Source organism: Chrysemys picta, chromosome 15 (assembly GCF_011386835.1).
Source record: "Chrysemys picta bellii isolate R12L10 chromosome 15, ASM1138683v2, whole genome shotgun sequence".
In the NCBI taxonomy this organism is placed as follows: Eukaryota; Metazoa; Chordata; order Testudines; family Emydidae; genus Chrysemys; species Chrysemys picta.
Genome location: NC_088805.1, coordinates 2033587 through 2052036, shown reverse-complemented (window position 1 = coordinate 2052036; position 18450 = coordinate 2033587). Strand labels below are relative to the sequence as shown.

Below are 18450 nucleotides of genomic sequence, written 5' to 3'. Positions count from 1 at the left end.
AAAGCTGGCTAGATTGTCGGGCTCAACGAGTAGTGATCAACAGCTTGACGCCTAGTGGGCAGCTGGTATCAAGAGGAGTGCCCCAGGGGTTGATCCTGAGGCTGGTTTTGTTCAACATCTTTATTAATGATCTGGATGATGGGATGAATTGCACCCTTAGCAAGTTTGCAGATGACACTAAGATGGGAGAGGTAGATACGCTGGAGGGTAGGGATAGGGTCCAGAGTGACCTAGACAAATTGGAGGATTGGGCCAAAAGAAATCTAATGAGGTTCAACAAGGGCAAGTGCAGAGTCCTACACTTAGGAAGGAAGAATCCCATGCACCGCTACAGGCTGGGGACTGACTGGCTAAGCAGCAGTTCTGCAGAAAAGGACCTGGGGATTACAGTGGACAAGAAGCTGGATATGAGTCAACAGTGTGCCCTTGTTGCCAAGAAGGCCAACGGCATATTGGGCTGTATTAGTAGGAGCATTGCCAGCAGATCGAGGGAAGTGATTATTCCCCTCTATTCGGCACTGGTGAGGCCACACCTGGAGTACTGCGTCCAGCTTTGGTCCTCCCACTACAGAAGGGATGTGAGTCCAGCGGAGGGCAACGGAAATGATTAGGGGGCTGGGGCACATGATTTATGAGGAGAGGCTGAGGGAACTGGAGTTATTTAGTCTGCAGAAGAAAAGAGTGAGGAGGGATTTGATAGCAGCCTTCAACTACCTGAAGCGGGGTTCCAAAGAGGATGGAGCTAGGCTGTTCTCAGTGGTGGCAGATGACAGAACAAGGGAGTAATGGTCTCAAGTTGCAGTGGGAGAGGTCTAGGTTGGATATTAGGAAACACTATTTCACTAGGAGGGTGGTGAAGCACTGGAATGGGTTACCTAGGGAGGTGGTGGAATCTCCATCCTTAGAGGTTTTTAAGGCCCAGCTTGACAAATCCCTGGCTGGGATGATTTAGTTGGTGTTGGTCCTGCTTTGAGCAGGGGGTTGGACTAGATGACCTCCTGAGGTCCCTTCCAACCCTAATATTCTGTGATTTTATGGGGGAGACCAGCATTTCTCAAATTGGGCGTCCTTACCCAAAAGGGAGTTGCAGGGAGGTCACAAGGTTATTTTAGGCAGGGGTCACAGTATTGCCACCCTGATTTCTGTGTTGCCTTCAGAGCTGGGTGGCCAGAAAGTGGTGGCTGTTGGCTGGGCGCCCAGCTCTGAAAGCAACGCCTTGCCAGCCGCAGCACAGAAGGAAGGTTGGCATGGTATGGTATTGCCACCCTTCCTTCTGAGCTGGGCGGCTAGAGAGTGGTGGCTGCTGACTGAGGGCTCAGCTCTGCAGGCAGCAGCACAGAAGTCAGGGTGGCAATAGCATACCATACCATCCTGACTTCTATGCTGCTGCTGGCAGGGCGCTGCTTTCAGAGCTGGGCTCCCGGTCAGCAGCCGCCGCTCTCCAGCTGCCCAGCTCTGAAGGCAGCACCACTGCAGGCAGAAGTAAGGGTAGAAGTACCGCAACCCCCACTACAATAATTTTGAGGCACCCCCACAACTCCTTTTTGCGTCAGGACCCCTACAATTCCAACACCATGAAATTTCAGATTTAAATAGCTGAAAACATGAAATTTATTATTTTTTAAATCCTATGATTGTGAATTTGACCAAAATGGACCTTGAATTTGGTAGGGCCCTATTCATGCTGGATACTGAAAAGGAAGAGACTATAGAAGAGTGACCTGAGTTACAAATACTGTATTGTGGGGAGGGGGAAAACATATGAACAGTGGTGTTCTGGATCAGCTCTTTGGACTAGAAGTCAATTTAGCAAGGCAACCTCCCTCTTTCTAGGCTGCCAGCACAGTGGAGATAATGCTTACAACAAAGAACGTGTCGACACAGTTTTTTGTGCAATAGAGCTATCTCAGCTAGGAGATTTTTTTTTCTACCAAAATCGTTACATCAGTACACCCTTAGGGCTGGTCTACATTGGGAGGGGGGGTCAATGTAAGATACGCAGTTTCAGCTACAGGAATACCCTATCTGAAGTTGACGTATCTTATTTCGACTTACCTCGGGTCCTCACAGTGCGGGATCGACGGCTGCGGCTCCCCCATCGACTCCGCTACCACCGCTCGCCCTGGTGGAGTTCCGGAATCGACAGGAGCGCGTTCGGGGATCGCTATGTTGTGTCTAGACAAGACACGATGTATCGATCCCCGATAGATCGATTACTACCCACCGATTCGGCGGGTAGTCTGGACGTACCCTTAGTGTGGATGCAGTTAGATCTGTATAAGGCACCTACATAGCAGGTGCCTACCGGAATAAGCTATACCAGCATACGCACCATTATATCAATAGAACTGCAGCAACGTGAGAGTGTTTGTACCATTGTAGTTATGAGTATGGCTGGTGTGGTACAATTTTGTATGTAGACAAGTCCTAAAGGAGCAGTTGGAGAGAACTTTTACCACTCCTAGTGCCCCCTGCTGGCCAGTCATAATAGTATGTTGATGGGATTCCAGTGGGAGGCTTTGGAATGCCACTGCAGGAAGGCCATGTGTGTGGTAGGTAGGGCGTGGCAGCACTCCTGCTGAGTCACTGAAATGACTGTTGAGATGGGAGTGATGCTCAGTGGGCAGGAGAGAGAAATAGGAGTCTGGATTCGTGAGATTTCACTCACTTAATGATTCCTTGTACCACAAGCTAGTATGGGTAGTTATACCCTTACTGGACAATACACTCCTCCTTCAGGATGAGCAAAAAGCAAGAGATGTCAAACACACAAACTGAGTCTGTTCAAGGGATTGGGGTAGACAAGGCCTGAAACATTGCATCCTCTGTGCTGTCATTAATAGACATTAGGATGCAGGTAAGCTGCAAACTGGGATTTGCTGGGGATCTTTATCGATCCTGCTGGTAAACAGAGACTTGACCCTTGCAATAGAGACAGTCCTGGCTCCAGTGCGTTACATGCCTGCAAGGCTTAAAAGGCGCCTGTTTTCCCCCTCTCTCTTCCTGTCTGTAACTTTGGCCTGTATTTACCTGACAGAGATGAAGCTGAAATGGAATATTTGAAGATCGCTCAGGACTTGGAGATGTATGGAGTAAACTACTTTGCAATTAGGGTGAGTTCAGAGTTTGGGTCATGTTTTCAAGGCATCTTGAGTCCATTGTGTGTCTGGGGCAGGGGAAGAGGCATTTGAGAGGGATAGTCCTAGTGTTAAAGGTCCCCTTGTCTTGAGACTACTGTGTGGAACTCAATGCTGGCTGCACACCCGCAGTATTTTATCTGTGGGCGGGGGGAGGGGGAGGCAGTGGATAAGCTGCTGCCAGAAGCCTCCCAAGAGGATGAGTGAATGAGTCACTACTGCAGTGCACTATGCCTGGGAAGCAGGATCCCCTCTGGGATAGTTGGTGCTGCATCCCTGGTCAGGGCTGGATGAAACTAGTTGGATGTAACTGTTTGTGTCAGATCCTCCTTAAATCTTCCTGCTTCAAATGGAAATGATGTGTTCTGCTCTGTTCTTCCCTCCTGTAGAATAAGAAGGGCACCGAGCTGTTGCTTGGGGTTGATGCACTGGGGCTTCACATCTACGACCCAGAAAACAGGCTGACCCCCAAAATCTCTTTTCCATGGAATGAGATCCGGAATATCTCTTACAGTGATAAGGAGGTAGGGCATCTTTAGCCTATGTACAAATACCAATAGGAATGCAATAACAAATCAGAGGGACTTCTCTTATCTCCTGTTTCACTTGCTCTCTCAGTCACAGCCAAAGCTGTCTCAGTCTTTCCAGTAGAACCCTTAATTCCCAGGCTTTTGTATGTTTTTTTGAAAGCAGGTGTTCAAGAGCTCAGCCCAGGAGCTATTTTTATTTATTTATTATTTTTAGAGCCCTCTGTTTAACCATTTTAAAAAGAAAATTATCCCTAGTATGCACAGCCCAGCCAGCTGAAAGTTCAGAAGATGAGAATCTTGTCTTACTATGAATATGCCCTGGCATCGTGAAGTATAATTAAATGCGTTCCTGGTAAGAAGAGCTTTTGGCTCACTGCTTCATTATAGTACTCTGAGCTTCCAAACTTTCAGACTGCCAGGCTCAATGCAACAGATTGAATCTTTTCTTAGGTGTCAAGTAGTGTAGGCCCAACACCTATGGTCGATTTTGATTAAACTGTTGATGTGAATAGGAATGGCTTCCTGAATAGTTGTAATCCAAACACCAACACCACTAAGACTAGAATAAGGGCTTGGCTACACTTGCAAGTTACAGCGCAATAAAGGAGCCACGGGCTCCCTAGCTCATTCCCCGTTCACACTGGGGAATGTGGCTACAGCGCTGCTGGTTCTTCACCTTGGCGAATGGAATAACGTTTGCTGCGTCCTCCCTGGAGCACCGTGGCGCCAGTGTGGACGACCTGTCCTGTTAATGCGCTCTGATCGGCCTCCAGAAGTGTCCCACAATGCCTGTTCTAGCCACTCTGGTCATCACTTTGAACTCTACTGCCCTGCCCTCAGGTGATCAACCATCAGACCCGCCCTTTAAATTCTCTGGGAATTTTGAAAATCCCCTTCCTGTTTGCTCAGCTAGGCGTGGAGTGTCCTCAGCGAATCTTTCCAGGTGACCACGCCTCCACGCACCAGGCGATCCCCAGTATGGAGCAATGGCGAGGTGCTGGACCTCATCAGTGTTTGGGGGGAGGAAGCTGTCCAGTCCCAGCTGCGATACAGCCGTAGGAATTACGATACCTTTGGGCAGATATCAAGGGACATGATGGAAAGGGGCCATGACCAGGACGCTCTGCAGTGCAGGGTTAAAGTAAAGGAATTGCGGAATGCCTACCGCAAAGCCCGTGAGGCAAATAACTGCTCCAGTGCTGCCCCCACAACCTGCCATTTCTACAAAGAGCTGGATGTGATACTTGGGGGTGACCCCACCTCCACTCCGAGGACCACCGTGGACACTTCAGAGCCCAGTTCAACAAGGCAGGAGGAGGAGCAAAGCGGGAGCGAGTGTGCTGAGGCGGAGGAAGGCACCCCAGAACCCCTAGATGCATGCAGCCAGGAGCTGTTCTCAAGCCAGGAGGAAGGTAGCCAGTCACGGCAGCCAGTGCTTGGGGAAGGACAAACACCAGAGGAGGTTCCCGGTAAGCGGCTTTTATTTTGGGAAGGAAGTTATTCGGTGGGGGCTCTCGGGGCAAGGAGGATTACGGCTGCATGCATGCCTAGATAGGGCGTTGATGTGCTCTCACATTGTGGTAATCGGCCTCAGTGATCTCTTCAAAGGTCTCATCCAGAACTTGGGCAATGTGGTTGCACAGGTTTCTCGGGAGAGCCACTGTGGTCCTTGTCCCAGTAAGGCTAACTTGTCCGTGCCACTGTGCCGCGAGGGGCGGGGAGACCATTGCTGCACACAGGCAAGCTGCATATGGGCCAGGGCAGAAGCCGCATTGCAGTAGAAGACCCTCCCTTGCTTCCCAGGCCACCCTCAGCAGCGAGATATCTTCCAGGACGAACTCCTGTGGAAAATGTGAGGACAATGTTCAGTATAGGGGCTCCCTGCCGCTGTTGGCTCTCCCCATGGCACAGAAACCCAGAGGACAGTACAGCCGTGAAACAATCAGTCACGCTTGACCCTGTGCTTTCTCACCATTTTGGGGCTCCCACGGGTTTATGTGCACTTGCTTTGGGACAGGCAAATTATGCTGTTGTATAGACTGTGCTTGCCTTTAAGTACAGAGGAATCATTGCTTTGTCTGGTGTGAACAGGGCTGCCTCTGTTAAGTGTTGCATTTTGCCTTTACAGATGCAACCTTGAGATCTCAGCCGTCCATGTTATCACCGGCTGAAAGACTCCAAAGAATCAGAAAGAGGCCACGTAGAAGCAAGGAAGACATGTTGCATGAAATAATGCAGCATTCAAGTAATGAAAATCAAAAAGTGCAGGAGTGGCAGGAGAGTAAAAGGAGGCTCCGCCAGCAGAACGAGGAGTGCTGGCATAAAAGCGTGGTGCTCCGGCAGCAAAGCATGGATCGGCTGATAAGCATAATGGAGCACCAAGCAGACTCTATCCAGGCGCTCGTAGCCATGCAGGAGGAGCATTACCGCGCCCACGCCCCCCTGCAGCCCTTGTCCCAAAACTTTCCCTTGTGCCCCCATTTCGCCTCCAACCCACTTTCCCCAACATCCGGGTTCTTACCGCTACCAGCTGCCTCCAACACCTGTAGCTTCACCACCCAGCCCTGAAAACCACGACCCTTACCCACTGCACTCAACCCCCATCACCATGCAGTATAGCCATCCTGAAGTGCAGCACTGATTGCACAGCACTCCAGACAGGACATACACAAATCTGTGATCGTACCATTCCCCACCCCACCCCCTTGCCCTTTCTGTTTCCCAAGCAGTTGTGTTTCTTTTCAATAAATGTTTTCAAAGCCAAAAAATCCATTATTGCATAAAGTAAAAGATACTTTAGCCCAGGAAGGAAACAGGCACTGCAAGTCAGTATAGCAAACACAGATTCTACTAACATTGGAACCACTGCACTTCACTCCCGTGAAGGGCACCAGACATTACTGGTGGCTTTCAGCCTCAAATTGCTCCCTCAAGGCATCTCTAATCCTTGCAGCCTTGCAGAGCTGGGCCCCTCTAATAGCCCTGCTCTCTGGCTGTTCAGATTCAGCCTCCAGGTGTTCAACCTCCGAGTTCCATGCCTGAGTGAATCATTCACCCTTCCCTTCACAAATGTTATGGAGGGTACAGCACGTGGATATAACCGTGGGGATGCTGTCATCGGCCAGGTCCAGCTTCCCATACAGAGAGCACCAGTGACCCTTTAAATGGATAGAAGCACACTCCAAAGTCATTCTGCACCGGCTCAGCCTGTTGTTGAACTGCTCCTTGCTGCTGTCAAGGCTCCCTGTGTGGGGTTTCATGAGCCACGGCATTAAGGGGTAGGCAGGTCTCCAAGGATCACAATGGGCATTTCGACTTCCCCTACGGTGATCTTCTGGTCTGGGGGAAAAAGTCCCAGCTTGCAGCTTCCTGAACAGGCCTGTGTTCCAAAAGATGTGTGCGTCATGCACCGTTCCAGGGCAGCTTGCGTTAATGTTAATGAAATGCCTGCGGTGATCCACAAGCGCTTGGAGAACCATCGAGAAATACCCCTTCCGATTAACGTACTCGGAGGCTAGGTGGGCTGGTGCCAGAATTGGAATATCCGTGCCATCTATCGCCTCTCCGCAGTTAGGGAAAACCATTTGTGCAAAGCCATCCACAATGTCCTGCACGTTACCCAGAGTCACAGTTCTTCTGAGCAGGATACGATTAATGGCCCTGCAAACTTGCATCAACATGATTCCAACCGTTGACTTTCCCACTCCAAACTGGTTAGCGACTGATCGGTAGCTGTCTGGAGTTGCCAGCTTCCAGATTGCAATAGCTACCCGCTTCTCCACCATCAGGGCAGCTCTCAATCTCATGTCCTTGCGCCACAGGGTGGGGGCGAATTCCTCACATTGTCCCATGAAAGTGGCTTTTCTCATCAAAAGTTCTGCAGCCACTGCTCGTCATCCCAGACTTGCATGACAATGTGATCCCACCACTCAGTGCTTGTTTCCCAGGCCCAAAAGCGGCGTTGCACGGTGCTGAGCATGTCCGTGAATGCCACAAGCAAACTCGTGTCGTATGCGTTACTCGAGTCGCAATCGTCGTCTGAGCCCTCACTGTCCCTTTGGATTCTAAGGAATAACTCGACTGCCAAATGTGACGTGCTGGCGAGACTCGACAGCATACTTCTCAGCAGTTTAGGCTGCATTCCCGCAGACCGAAAGGGAAGATGGAGTGCGCAGTACAAAAAAACGTTGAAAGATGGCGCCAAATGTGGACGGAAGCACAGGGAATGCTGGGATGCGAACCGATGCATCATGGGGCGTTGGGACAGGACCCAGAATGCCCCACCCCCTTCCCACAAGCCAAAGCGCCAGAATGGGAATAGGTGCTCTGTGGGATAGCTGCCCATAATGCACCGCTCCCAATACTGCTGCAAGTGCCGCAAATGTGGTCACATTGCAGCGCTTTCCCTACTGCGCTCTCCGAAGGTGGGTTTAACTCACAGCACTCTACATCTGCAAGTGTAGCCATGCCCTAAGGAGGTAAAATTGACTATAGACAGTGAAAATGACCAATTCCCTGCCCAGTCTGAGGGAATTGCACAAAGGAAACTAGCTACCTTCATGACAAGTAAACAAATTAGCTGTTTAATTTCTGTTTTATTTTTAATTTAAAGATATTTGATGAGGGCAAAAAGCTAAAGATTTCTCACTTCAGTTGAGTTCATTCATGTTTTTCTTAAGTGATAAGCGCCTAATTTAATCTTTTTTTTTTTTTTTTAAGAATTAAAACTAAAGCTCTCCATAATGTAGAGCAACAGCCCAAGCACAACAGTTTTTCTTCTCCTAAGACTCTTTTCTGCCCATATCCAGGTCAGTGCAGTGAAAGCTCCCTGATCATGCGTTACTCTAGGACTCTGAGGCTGAAGCAGCTGCAAGTAGGCCTTGACATAATAGACTGTAATAGATCTTTCTCCTGGGGGAAGACACTGTCATCTTCTATCATGTCAATAATCCTTGTAATAAAATGACCACAAATTGACCTGACATGATAGTAAGCAGGCTTAATAGCAGTGAATGACAGCTATATTGACACAGTGAAGGTGTTTAATCTATTTTAACAATGATCAACTGTGTATGTGGCACTGGTATTACTCTGGAACCTGGGGTAGAGGGCGAGCCCGGGTTCCCCTCAAACCTCCCAACTCTTGATCCAACACAGGAGGTTCCACCAGAGGGGAAGTTCTCTGGGCTGTTCCCCGACCCACATGGTGGATCAGCAGAAACTGCGGGGATTGTTCTTACTGTTTTTTTTCCCCATACTGGCCAGTGATGAGGTTATCTGAGTGAACAGCAGATTTGAGCCATGAAAGTGGCCAAACTGAGGGCTACTGTGAATCTCTGAGGCAAGCAAAATCCACCAATAAGCGCAGGACCCCCCCAAGGTAGAGGAGGAACTTTATCATTAATATATCTATAAATAAAAAAACATGGACTCTGTTGGAGTTAAAATCCAAAGAAATTCATGCACATCAGCCTATGTGGAAGACTTAAAGATCAGGCACGGTTTGCTGAGGTCAGTTGTGCTGAACTCCTCAGGCAGTACAATGTATCGTACTGCCTTTATGCAGAAGGGTTGTCTGTTCAGCCAGCTTTTTTGGGGGGTGGGGTGGGGAGGCCCTCTAAAACTGCAGTGACCTTGTGAAGTATCCTTTTGTTAACTGAGAGTCCCCATCCATTCAGTTCATTATATGGCCCCCAGCACCATGATGCTTGAACCCCCATCCCTGGCAGTACAACTAGTACTGTATCACCTGAGGCTGGAGAGAGCTGATTGTAGTTGGGAAGTACTTTGAATGCAGTAAGCGCCAAGGAGGGGATGAAATTGTTTAGGGTGGCACAAGATTGTGTAAATACACTTAGGAGTAACAGGATAAAATTTTAGACCGCAGAATAGTCTTTCCAGGGAAGTGGGACCATAAGGCCTGTAACATAAGGTTAAGTTGGCCAAAGTCTTGGAGAATAGACTGTATGGAGCAATCACATACTGGCCCTCAGGGTTGGGGGAGATAGACTAGAAGCATGGGTGGAATATAACTGGGCTTGGTAGGATTAGATTTTTATCGATAAATGTCAGTTTCACAGTATACACACAAACCAACGAGAAACTATTTCCGTCGATGATGATCAAAATTTACAGATAGGCAAAGTAAGAAAAATGCTGCTTGAGAACTTCTTAGAGTTTGATTTAAGCATATTTGTTTTGTATATTTTGCCATGTACTGTTGACACTTTGTGTTTTAACGATCAAGAAGCTAAAGATTTATAAATCTCAACATCTACTGAGATTAAATTATTGTCTGACACCCCTTCTCCCCCCTGTTGTCTGAACCTCCCGGTTTCCTGCAACTGTGAAAATTTAAACTGATAAATGTTGAAAAATGCTTAAAAATAAACATCAATATTATCCATCAAAATGATAAAAAAATAAAAATCCAGTTCTGCTAAGCCTAAATAGAACTGTTTGTTTAATTAACTGCTTTCTTTAATTAAGCACCAACCCACTGGGCAGTTCAAGCTAGTTCCTCTACTCCAGTGGTGGGCAAATTTTTTGGGCCAAGGGCCACATCTGGGTTGGGAAATTGGAGGTTGGGGTGTAGGAGGGAGTGCAGGGTGTGGGAGGGGGTACGGTGTGCAGGAAGGGTCTCAGGGTAAGAGATTGGGACAGAGGAGCGGTGTGGGGTGCATGAGGGGGCTCAGGGAAGGGGGTTGGGGTGCAGGAGGGGTTCAGGGGGCTCAGGGCAGGGAGTTGGGGTGCAAGAGGGGTGCGGGGCGTACAAGGGGGCTCAGGGCAGGGAGTTGGGGGGTGGGGTGGGGTGCAGGCGGGGTTTGGGCTCCGGCCTGGCTCTGTTTACCTAAAGTGGCTCCGGGGTGGCAGTGGCACGCACCGGGGCCAGGGCAGGCTCCCTGCATGCCTGCCCTGGCCCCATACTGTGACGCTCCAGGAAGCGCTGTGGCCCCTGTGGGAGGAGGGGACGGAGGGCTCCGCATGTGCCCTTGCAGCCCCTCCAGGTACCTCCCCCGAAGCTCCCATTAGCTACAGTTCCCCGTTCCCAGCCAATGGGAGCCGTGGGGGGCGGTGCCCGGAGGCAAGGGCAACTCACAGAGCCCTCTGCTCCCCTGCCCAGGGACCGCAGGAAAGTGGTGCCAGCCGTTTCTGAGAGCGGTGTGGGGTCCACGGGGCCACAGGGGGCAATCCAGCAGGCCGGATCCAAAACCCTGAGGGGCCAGATCCGGCCCACGGGTTGTAGTTTGCCCACCCCAATCTACTCTGATGGGCCACAATTGTTTTTAATCCTCCCTGTTCCTAGTTCCGCATATCCTGCTGGACAGAAGCACCTCGCCTTTGGTTGGAAGGGTGGGTAAACAACCCCATCCAAGACCTGTGAGCTGATCGTCAGAGAGCACTTGCTGAGCAGACAGGAATCACTCTCTCCTCTTGCAGCTTAAGGACATTGCTTCTGGAGGCACTTGAGCTTTCCTGATGGGGAACAGCAGTTCTTGATTGCTTTTGATCCTAGCTAGCCTGCTTGGCAGGAAGCCATGAGGACTGCTCTCAGGCTTGTTTATCCAGCACTCCATTGACTTGCTCTTAGCCAGCATGCTGTGAAATTCTTTCTGCTACCCTGTTTTGTTCTAGGCTCTAAGTTTGATAACTTTTTTTTTCTTTTTCTCTCTTTTCAGTTTACAATTAAGCCACTGGACAAAAAGATCGATGTCTTTAAATTCAATTCATCAAAGCTGCGTGTGAATAAGCTGGTAAGTTCACAGGCACAGTGATTTTATTGTCTGCAACAGTGGCTCTTGAGGAAGTCTCTATAGGCAATGTGAGGCAATGTTCTTTCAGGGTTTTCCTTATTTACACATCTTGGCTACTGTCAGAGGTAACACACTTGACTTGAGGGACTGCAGGTCTGATCTAATGTTTCGGATCCAATCAAGAATTTATAGCCTCTGAGAGAGGGTGGGGGAAGAGTCAAGCTCCTTCGTGGAATTCCTCCCCATCTCTTCCATTGATCCCCTTTTTTTGAGCCTTTTGGTTACATCTGCCCTGCACTGTAAATAAAACATTATTCTCATCTCCTTCATTCCCTGAATGTCCTTTTGCTTCTCCTGGGCTTCCCCTTGCTGCTCTGCTGATGTATTTCAGGATGATCACAGTGTCTAATAGAAAACACTAACTGGTCTGTGCTCACTCAGTACTGTGCCTCTATCGGGACACATCCCTTGAGTCATGACAAGTGGTTGTCTGAAGAGGAGAGACTAACTCGGATCCATTGCATTCATGTTACTTATGGCCATTTATGCAACGTGGGAAAAAAAAGTCACTCACTGTAGACATTCGTGTCTGATTTGACTCTAAAGTTTACAGCCAGAAAATCACATCATAAATCTAGAGCCAGATTCTCAAAATTGGTCGGTAGCCAACAGTGCTTGTTGAGGCATCCAGACTAGTAACCAGACTTTCAACAGCATGCGGGATCAAGAGAGCACTAAGAGCTGCTGGCTCTTGAAAATCTGTAATCCCCATTACTCAGCTGCTCTCTCTAGAGGAGTCTATTTTGGGTTCTTTTGGGGGTAGGCAGAGGGATTTCTGTCCTGACTCTGCCAACATAGTCTGCCCTTCACCTAGTCTCAGGAAAGGTACTGTTACCTTACCAAGGCAGGGCCTAATCCTTGGGCCTTATACTTATTGTACTCTCCTCAGTCTCACAGTGGTATAGCTCCATTGACTTCACTGTACTGAGGCCCTTAGAGATGCGTCTGAGGGAGGTTATAGAGTTTTCACCTATCCCTTAGCTTTTTCCCACCATTCTTCCCACCACTGTCAGTTTCAGATCATCCTCCTCCTCTGCCCCTAAGGGCTAGAATCAACTGCATTGCTCCACAAGCTGTGCAGCAGGCATGGCTGAAGGGCTCCAGCAAGGCTGTGATCCTGCTCCAGGCTGGTTGGTGTAAGTGGGTTGAATGCTGTGCATCGGGTAGCCTTTCTCTCTTTTCATTCCCCCCTGCTCCTTCCAGAGACTGAAGATACATTTCTTATGGCACTGTAAACCTCATCCCATAGTGCTCCTTGAAACCTGGAGGGGCGTTGTGATCCAGCGCATAAGAAAATGCATTGGGATGTAGAAGACCCGGGTTTCATACCTGAGGGTAACTCACTCCACCTTTCTGTGCCTTGGTTTCCCCATCTGTAAAATGGGGATAATGATACTTTGTAAAGTGCTTTCAGATCTATGAATGAAGGTGCTATATGAGCACTAAGTATTAATAACTCTGGTCTATGTGGTGGCAGTACAGATCATGTCATCCAAGTATGTATGTGTTCATTTCTTTCCTTTCTTCCCCCTTATCTTTGGTTGGGACAGATTCTTCAGCTGTGTATTGGAAACCACGATCTATTCATGAGGAGGAGAAAGGCAGACTCTTTGGAGGTCCAGCAGATGAAAGCACAGGCCAGGGAGGAGAAGGCCAGAAAGCAGGTGAGAGACCCCTTGTAATACAACCCAGCTGTGAGCCAAAATCAGAAATATAAATATACCAGGAGGGAACAGAATAGCACAAACCACCAGCACTAGGTGTGCAAGGCAGGACCTGCTGAACTGTTCCTCTAGTAGCCTGCCCTGTTGTTACCTGTAGTTCTTACGCTTCAGTATGTGGGCTGATGGCAGAATGGCTGACTACAGGCTCGGAGGTATAAGTGGGTGGGGAAAAGGATAACCTGTGCGCACGGTACATATGTTTGCATCCATCCCTACCTAGTCCTGTTGCAGGAAAGTTGTACTGTCTTGAGGAAGTTGATTGTAATTAAGGCAGGAGTTGTGCTTTGCCATTGCTCTGTGCTCTCATTTCCTAATTAGATGGTGATGCAGCCTGCATGCTGATTTGGTCCTGGCCTCTATCCGCCACAGGTCAGGCGGCAGGAACGACAGACACATCACAGGCAGCAGCTTGTAGCCAATGAGCATATATCAGCAAATTGGATTGTATGAATCATTGTTTTCTGTTCATGGACCTTTTCTACTCACTGAAACCCACACAGCTAATCTGAGCGCTGCTGCTTAGAATATAAACGTTCGTTTCTGGATAAGCCACTAGATAGCAGCAGTATCAGCCAGCTGTACCAAGAGACTTTAAATGCAGATGTACTGCTCTTGGATTTGGACATGTCTACTGGGATTTATTGCCCAGGCTCGGGGGTTAGAACTGAGTACCTTGCCCAACCTCCTGCTATGCTCTGGAGTGCCATGCAGGAGACCTGTGTCCAGTTCTCCTTTCTTCAGCTTCCTATGTTCAGAGAGGCTCAGAGCATGGCAAGGGCAGCACCCTTGTCTTTGGTTGGGAGGAGAGAATGCTTGCATCTAACCTCGGTGCCTCTGGCCAGTGTAGGAATGGTGTTGGCAGACTAAAAGGAGCCCCAGGCAATCCTCCTGGAGGTTGAGGATGATGAGTGACCTGGAATCTTCAGGAGTTAGCGGGGAAGAGGGCGGTGTTTGGAATTTGATGGGCTCTTTGAGGGATATGGAGGACCTGTCTGAATGAAGCCAGGAAGAACTGAAAAGCCTGGGTGACTGCCTGGTAGGAGTCCAGGGGCTTGGGAAGAGTTACCAGGGAAGTGACCACCTGGCTCTGGAGGTGGGGGGTGGGTACACATTTATCACTGAATTTGAGATGAAATGGTTAGAGCTTTTGCAAGTGGGCCCAGAGGAGGAGGAATAATACCTGGTTCATATCTAGTGCTTTTAATCCCAAGATCTCAAAGTGCTTTGCAGAGGAGGTCAGGCTCATGATCTTGATTTACAGAGGGAAAGTGACTTGCCCAAGGCCACCGAGCAGGCCAGTGGCAAAGCTGTTACTTAAACCCAGGTCACCTCAGGCACAGTCCAGTGCCCTTGCCACTAGGCTGTATAAGAAATGTGGAGATTGTGCCGCTCTCCGTGGGATTAACCCCCTTATTGTATCTTGCTGCCTACACTCTAGGGTTACTGTGTGAACTGGCTCTGAGCAGCCTTCTCACATCACGAGACCTGAATGGGATAACAAGTGGTGATTGATGAAGGGTACCTTTAGTAGAGAGAAGCACCATCGTTAAAGCAATGGGTGTCCTGCTTTCAGAACATAGCCAGTGCCTGAGGATCACAGGGGGATGGCTTGCCTCCTTGTTCGGCTCATTAAACTCAGCATGGCCTAAGTAATGCAGTGATCTATACATGTAGCCTTGGTAATTATAATGGGCCCATCACTGTGAGATCTGGGTGCTGAGAGGTGGTGAATTAACTGGTTTTGCAGTTCCCTTCCATCGCTTGGTTAGCAAAGGTCACAAGTTGTACAGTGTGCAGCTGCTGTCTAAAATACTGAATGTGGGGTGCTTTCAGAGGCAGTATATGTGCTGCACGTTCCTCTGGGAGCTGGTGGAAGGGATTCCGCTAGATTAGGTTGTATCGGGGGGGCCTGACTGGCTGTTTCTCACATGGAGAAGTCCTTCTTGCACACTGTGAGAGGAGGCAGCTTGACTTGTATAGGAATCTTATTGTTGGTAATCTTACGCTTTCTGGCCTATCCATTAAATGAATGGAATGGGGAAGAATTTCCAGTGCATTAGGCTTAATTTGCTGTTGTATCTGATGGAAAATAACAAAGGTCCGTGTTGTTTGAACTTGTGGTTTACAGTACTTGTCATCCTGAGATCACAAAGTGCTTCACACACATTAATAGGCCTGTCCCCTTTTGATAGTGAAATATCCCTAGTTGACAAATGGGTAAATTGAAGCAGAAGGAGGAGATTTTACTTATCTGAGTGCTCTCCAACCACCAGACAACATTCCAATCCTGTCCATGAAATGCACCATACCTAGGGAATTGTAACAGGGTTGGGGGAGACCCCAACCAGTGCGAGGCGAGTGCGTCCTGTGTCTCTTAGGGTGTAGGGGTGGGACGTACGTAACCTATGTCTATGCCTCCTTAGCCTGAGTCAATATACTTGCCCTTCTTAGCAGGGCAATGAGGCCTAAAGGCAAAAGTCAATGTACTTGCCTCTAATAGCTGGGCAGTGCGGCCCAATGGCCAGTGTCAATAATTTGCCTCAGTCAGAGGGGCAGTAAGGCCTAGTGGCTAAAGTCCATAGGTTCACCCCTCTTAGCAGGGCAGTAAGGTCTAATGGCCAAAGTCAGTAAATTCATCCCTGGTAGCAGGGTAGTGAGGCCCAGCGATCTGTCAGGAAGGGGGCTGCCACACACAAAAAGGGGTCTGGGCCCTCCCTCTCCACTGGACCCCAGTCCAGGGTCCTGGGAGTGCCCGGAACGTGTGCCACTGAGTCAGTGGGACGGTTCTGACTGAAACACGCTGACTCAAAATTCGGGTTCAATAACTGGGCCACTATCTAGTTGCCCTGGGCTGCTTCCTACTATAGTTCCCGCTGCTGCAATCTGGGTATCTCAGCTGTCTCCGGGTTCCCTGGTCTGCACTGTCCCCGGCGACTCCAGACTCTGCAGAGCCTCCGTGGGTAGCTTGGCGTCTGCCTGGGTTCTGGCATCTCCGGCTCCCACGGCCTCAGGCTTCGTCTGATCCTTGGCTGGAGCCGATGGCATCCTTCCTCCCTGGCGGTCAGCAGCAAGTGACCCGAGCTTCTCCCTTTTATACTAGTGCATTTGGAGCATGCCCAGTAGAGTTGAGAGGGCTTGGTTAACACAATGTGTGTTAACCCGTCCCTGTCCAGTGTGGGGCGAGTGTGCTCCGTCGCAGGAATACACTGAACGTTGGTTATTCTAATATTTGTTATTTCCTTTCCTTTCTCTCCCCTCATCTCCCTAGATGGAACGACAGCGGCTGGCTCGAGAGAAGCAGATGAGGGAAGAGGCAGAGAGAACAAGGGATGAGTTGGAGAGGAGGTTGTTGCAGTTAAAGGAGGAGGCGACAATGGCCAATGAGGCTCTGGTATGTTTTTGTGATGGTTGTTCTCCAGTCACTGCAGACATTCGTGACTTCCTTTGCTGAAGTCAGCAGACATACAATGTGCATTCTGGGACTGTTCGTAAGCCCCGGTTTGTGAACACTGATTAAAAAGACAGATGGGTCAGTTGAATGGTGTGGTGCAAGGGCCCTGCTACGGCACAGTCTCAGTGGATGATTAACTGGAGGCAGAGAGCCTGAGAGTATCTGAGTCTTGGTTGGGAGCTTATTGCAGTGGCCAAGGCACTGCAAGGATTGTGGAAATGGGGAATTTGAGCACGTGGGTCATAATATAAAGGTGGGGCAGGGAACTTAGGGTCCCTACCATAGGGATCTTGGACATGTCAGGGTGGGGCCCTTGTGCATGCTGACACTGCTGTATGTGTTGGCTCCCAGATGAGATCTGAAGAGACCGCAGACTTGCTGGCTGAAAAAGCGCAGATCACAGAAGAGGAAGCCAAGCTGCTGGCTCAGAAAGCAGCTGAGGCCGAGCAGGAGATGCAGCGGATCAAAGCCACGGCAATCCGGACAGAGGAGGAGAAACGGTTGATGGAACAAAAGGTCCTGGAGGCAGAGATGTTGGCATTGAAGATGGCAGAAGAATCGGAGAGAAGGTCAGAGGGAGGAACCCTACACCTGCTTCCATGCTCTACTTTCCAGATCTGCCACTGAGTTTAGCTGAGACCGTATCCTGGGGTCACACCTTTATACAGGGCTTCCAAACTGTGTGCAGTGAGCCCTTGGTATTCCAGACACGTGTGAGGGCTAGTTGGCCACAAAACCCAGCTGGTTTCTTTCTTTAGGCAGCTCTGTTTGTCAGAATTAGGCTGCCGCTGAATGGTAAACTGATGCTAATAAACATATCGGGCCTCCCTAATTTTCATGTATTTAAGCCTGATGCTGAAGAATTCTTATAGGAGAGATACAATGAGGAGAGAGTGACCAGGAGAGGGAATTTCAGCTACTGGCTTTGGTGGGTGGCTGGAATATATTCTTCCTTTCAAACTGTCCATAGGACTCTTCTTCCCTTGCTCATCTTGGAGCACTAACTAGGAGCTGTAGGATCAGCCACAGAAATACCTGCCGTATTCTCTAAAGTATTTGGCTCCATTAATTAATAACACTTGAGTTTTGCTTCTAGATATTAAACTCAATTCATCATTCTCCCCCTTGCTCCGGCTCTTGTCACATCTTGCATTAATTAGTTGGTGAATTAAAAATAACACTAACTTCCTCCCTGTTATCAATTATGAGTGCATTGGGCTTCAGCCCTCTCGCTTGTTCAATAACTTTATCCCCAGTCATCCCTTCTCTATCTTGAGCTCCTGTAAATTCTGATTCAGCAAAAAAGGCTTCTCTCTCTCTCTCTCTCTCTCTCTCTCCTCATCTCTCCTTTTGCTTTCTACCCAGGGTGTGTCCTCAGGAGCTGCCATACATCAGGGATAAATGGTAGTACACCTCTACCCCGATATAACGCGACCCGATATAATACGCATATAGCGCGGTAACCCCGGGGCTCCGGCAGCAGTGCTTGGGTGGTGCTTTAAAGGGCCAGGGCTCCGGCTGCTGCAGGGAGCTCTGGGCCCTATAAATCACTGCTGGAGCCCTGCCGTCACTACCCCGATGTAACAGGTTTCACCTATAACGCGGTAGGGATTTTTTGCTCCCGAGGACCGCATTATATCGGGGTAGAAGTGTATTAGAACCCTTGGGCCCTGAGATTGGCATGTTAAAGTCCATATAGGACTTGTTGGGCATTTTCTTATGTTCCTTTTAGACAAACAACCCTCTGTAGATGATTAATATTCAGAAGACCAAAGCTTCTACTCCCCAAGCCAA

The 18450-nt window shown here is 49.1% G+C and overlaps 1 protein-coding gene across 19 annotated transcripts in view; it reads left to right on the top strand.

Moving 5' to 3' along the window:
- Positions 1–18450, top strand: part of NF2 (NF2, moesin-ezrin-radixin like (MERLIN) tumor suppressor) — a 91751-nt gene that overhangs the window by 37064 nt on the left and 36237 nt on the right. For 18 of the 19 annotated variants that reach the window (XR_002889541.3, XR_010592822.1, XR_006175864.2 and 15 more), the window contains 6 exons: positions 3038–3113; positions 3527–3661; positions 11347–11421; positions 13032–13145; positions 16474–16596; positions 17008–17225. Coding sequence is in view for 14 of the 19 variants with exons in the window: in XM_042856075.2 (XP_042712009.1) it covers positions 3038–3113; positions 3527–3661; positions 11347–11421; positions 13032–13145; positions 16474–16596; positions 17008–17225 (741 nt within the window). In the remaining 5 variants the exon portion in view is untranslated. Of the gene's footprint in view, positions 1–3037; positions 3114–3526; positions 3662–4576; positions 5137–5795; positions 10245–11346; positions 11422–13031; positions 13146–16473; positions 16597–17007; positions 17226–18450 lie in introns of those variants that run through there. The other variant, XR_010592823.1, reaches the window with a different exon arrangement.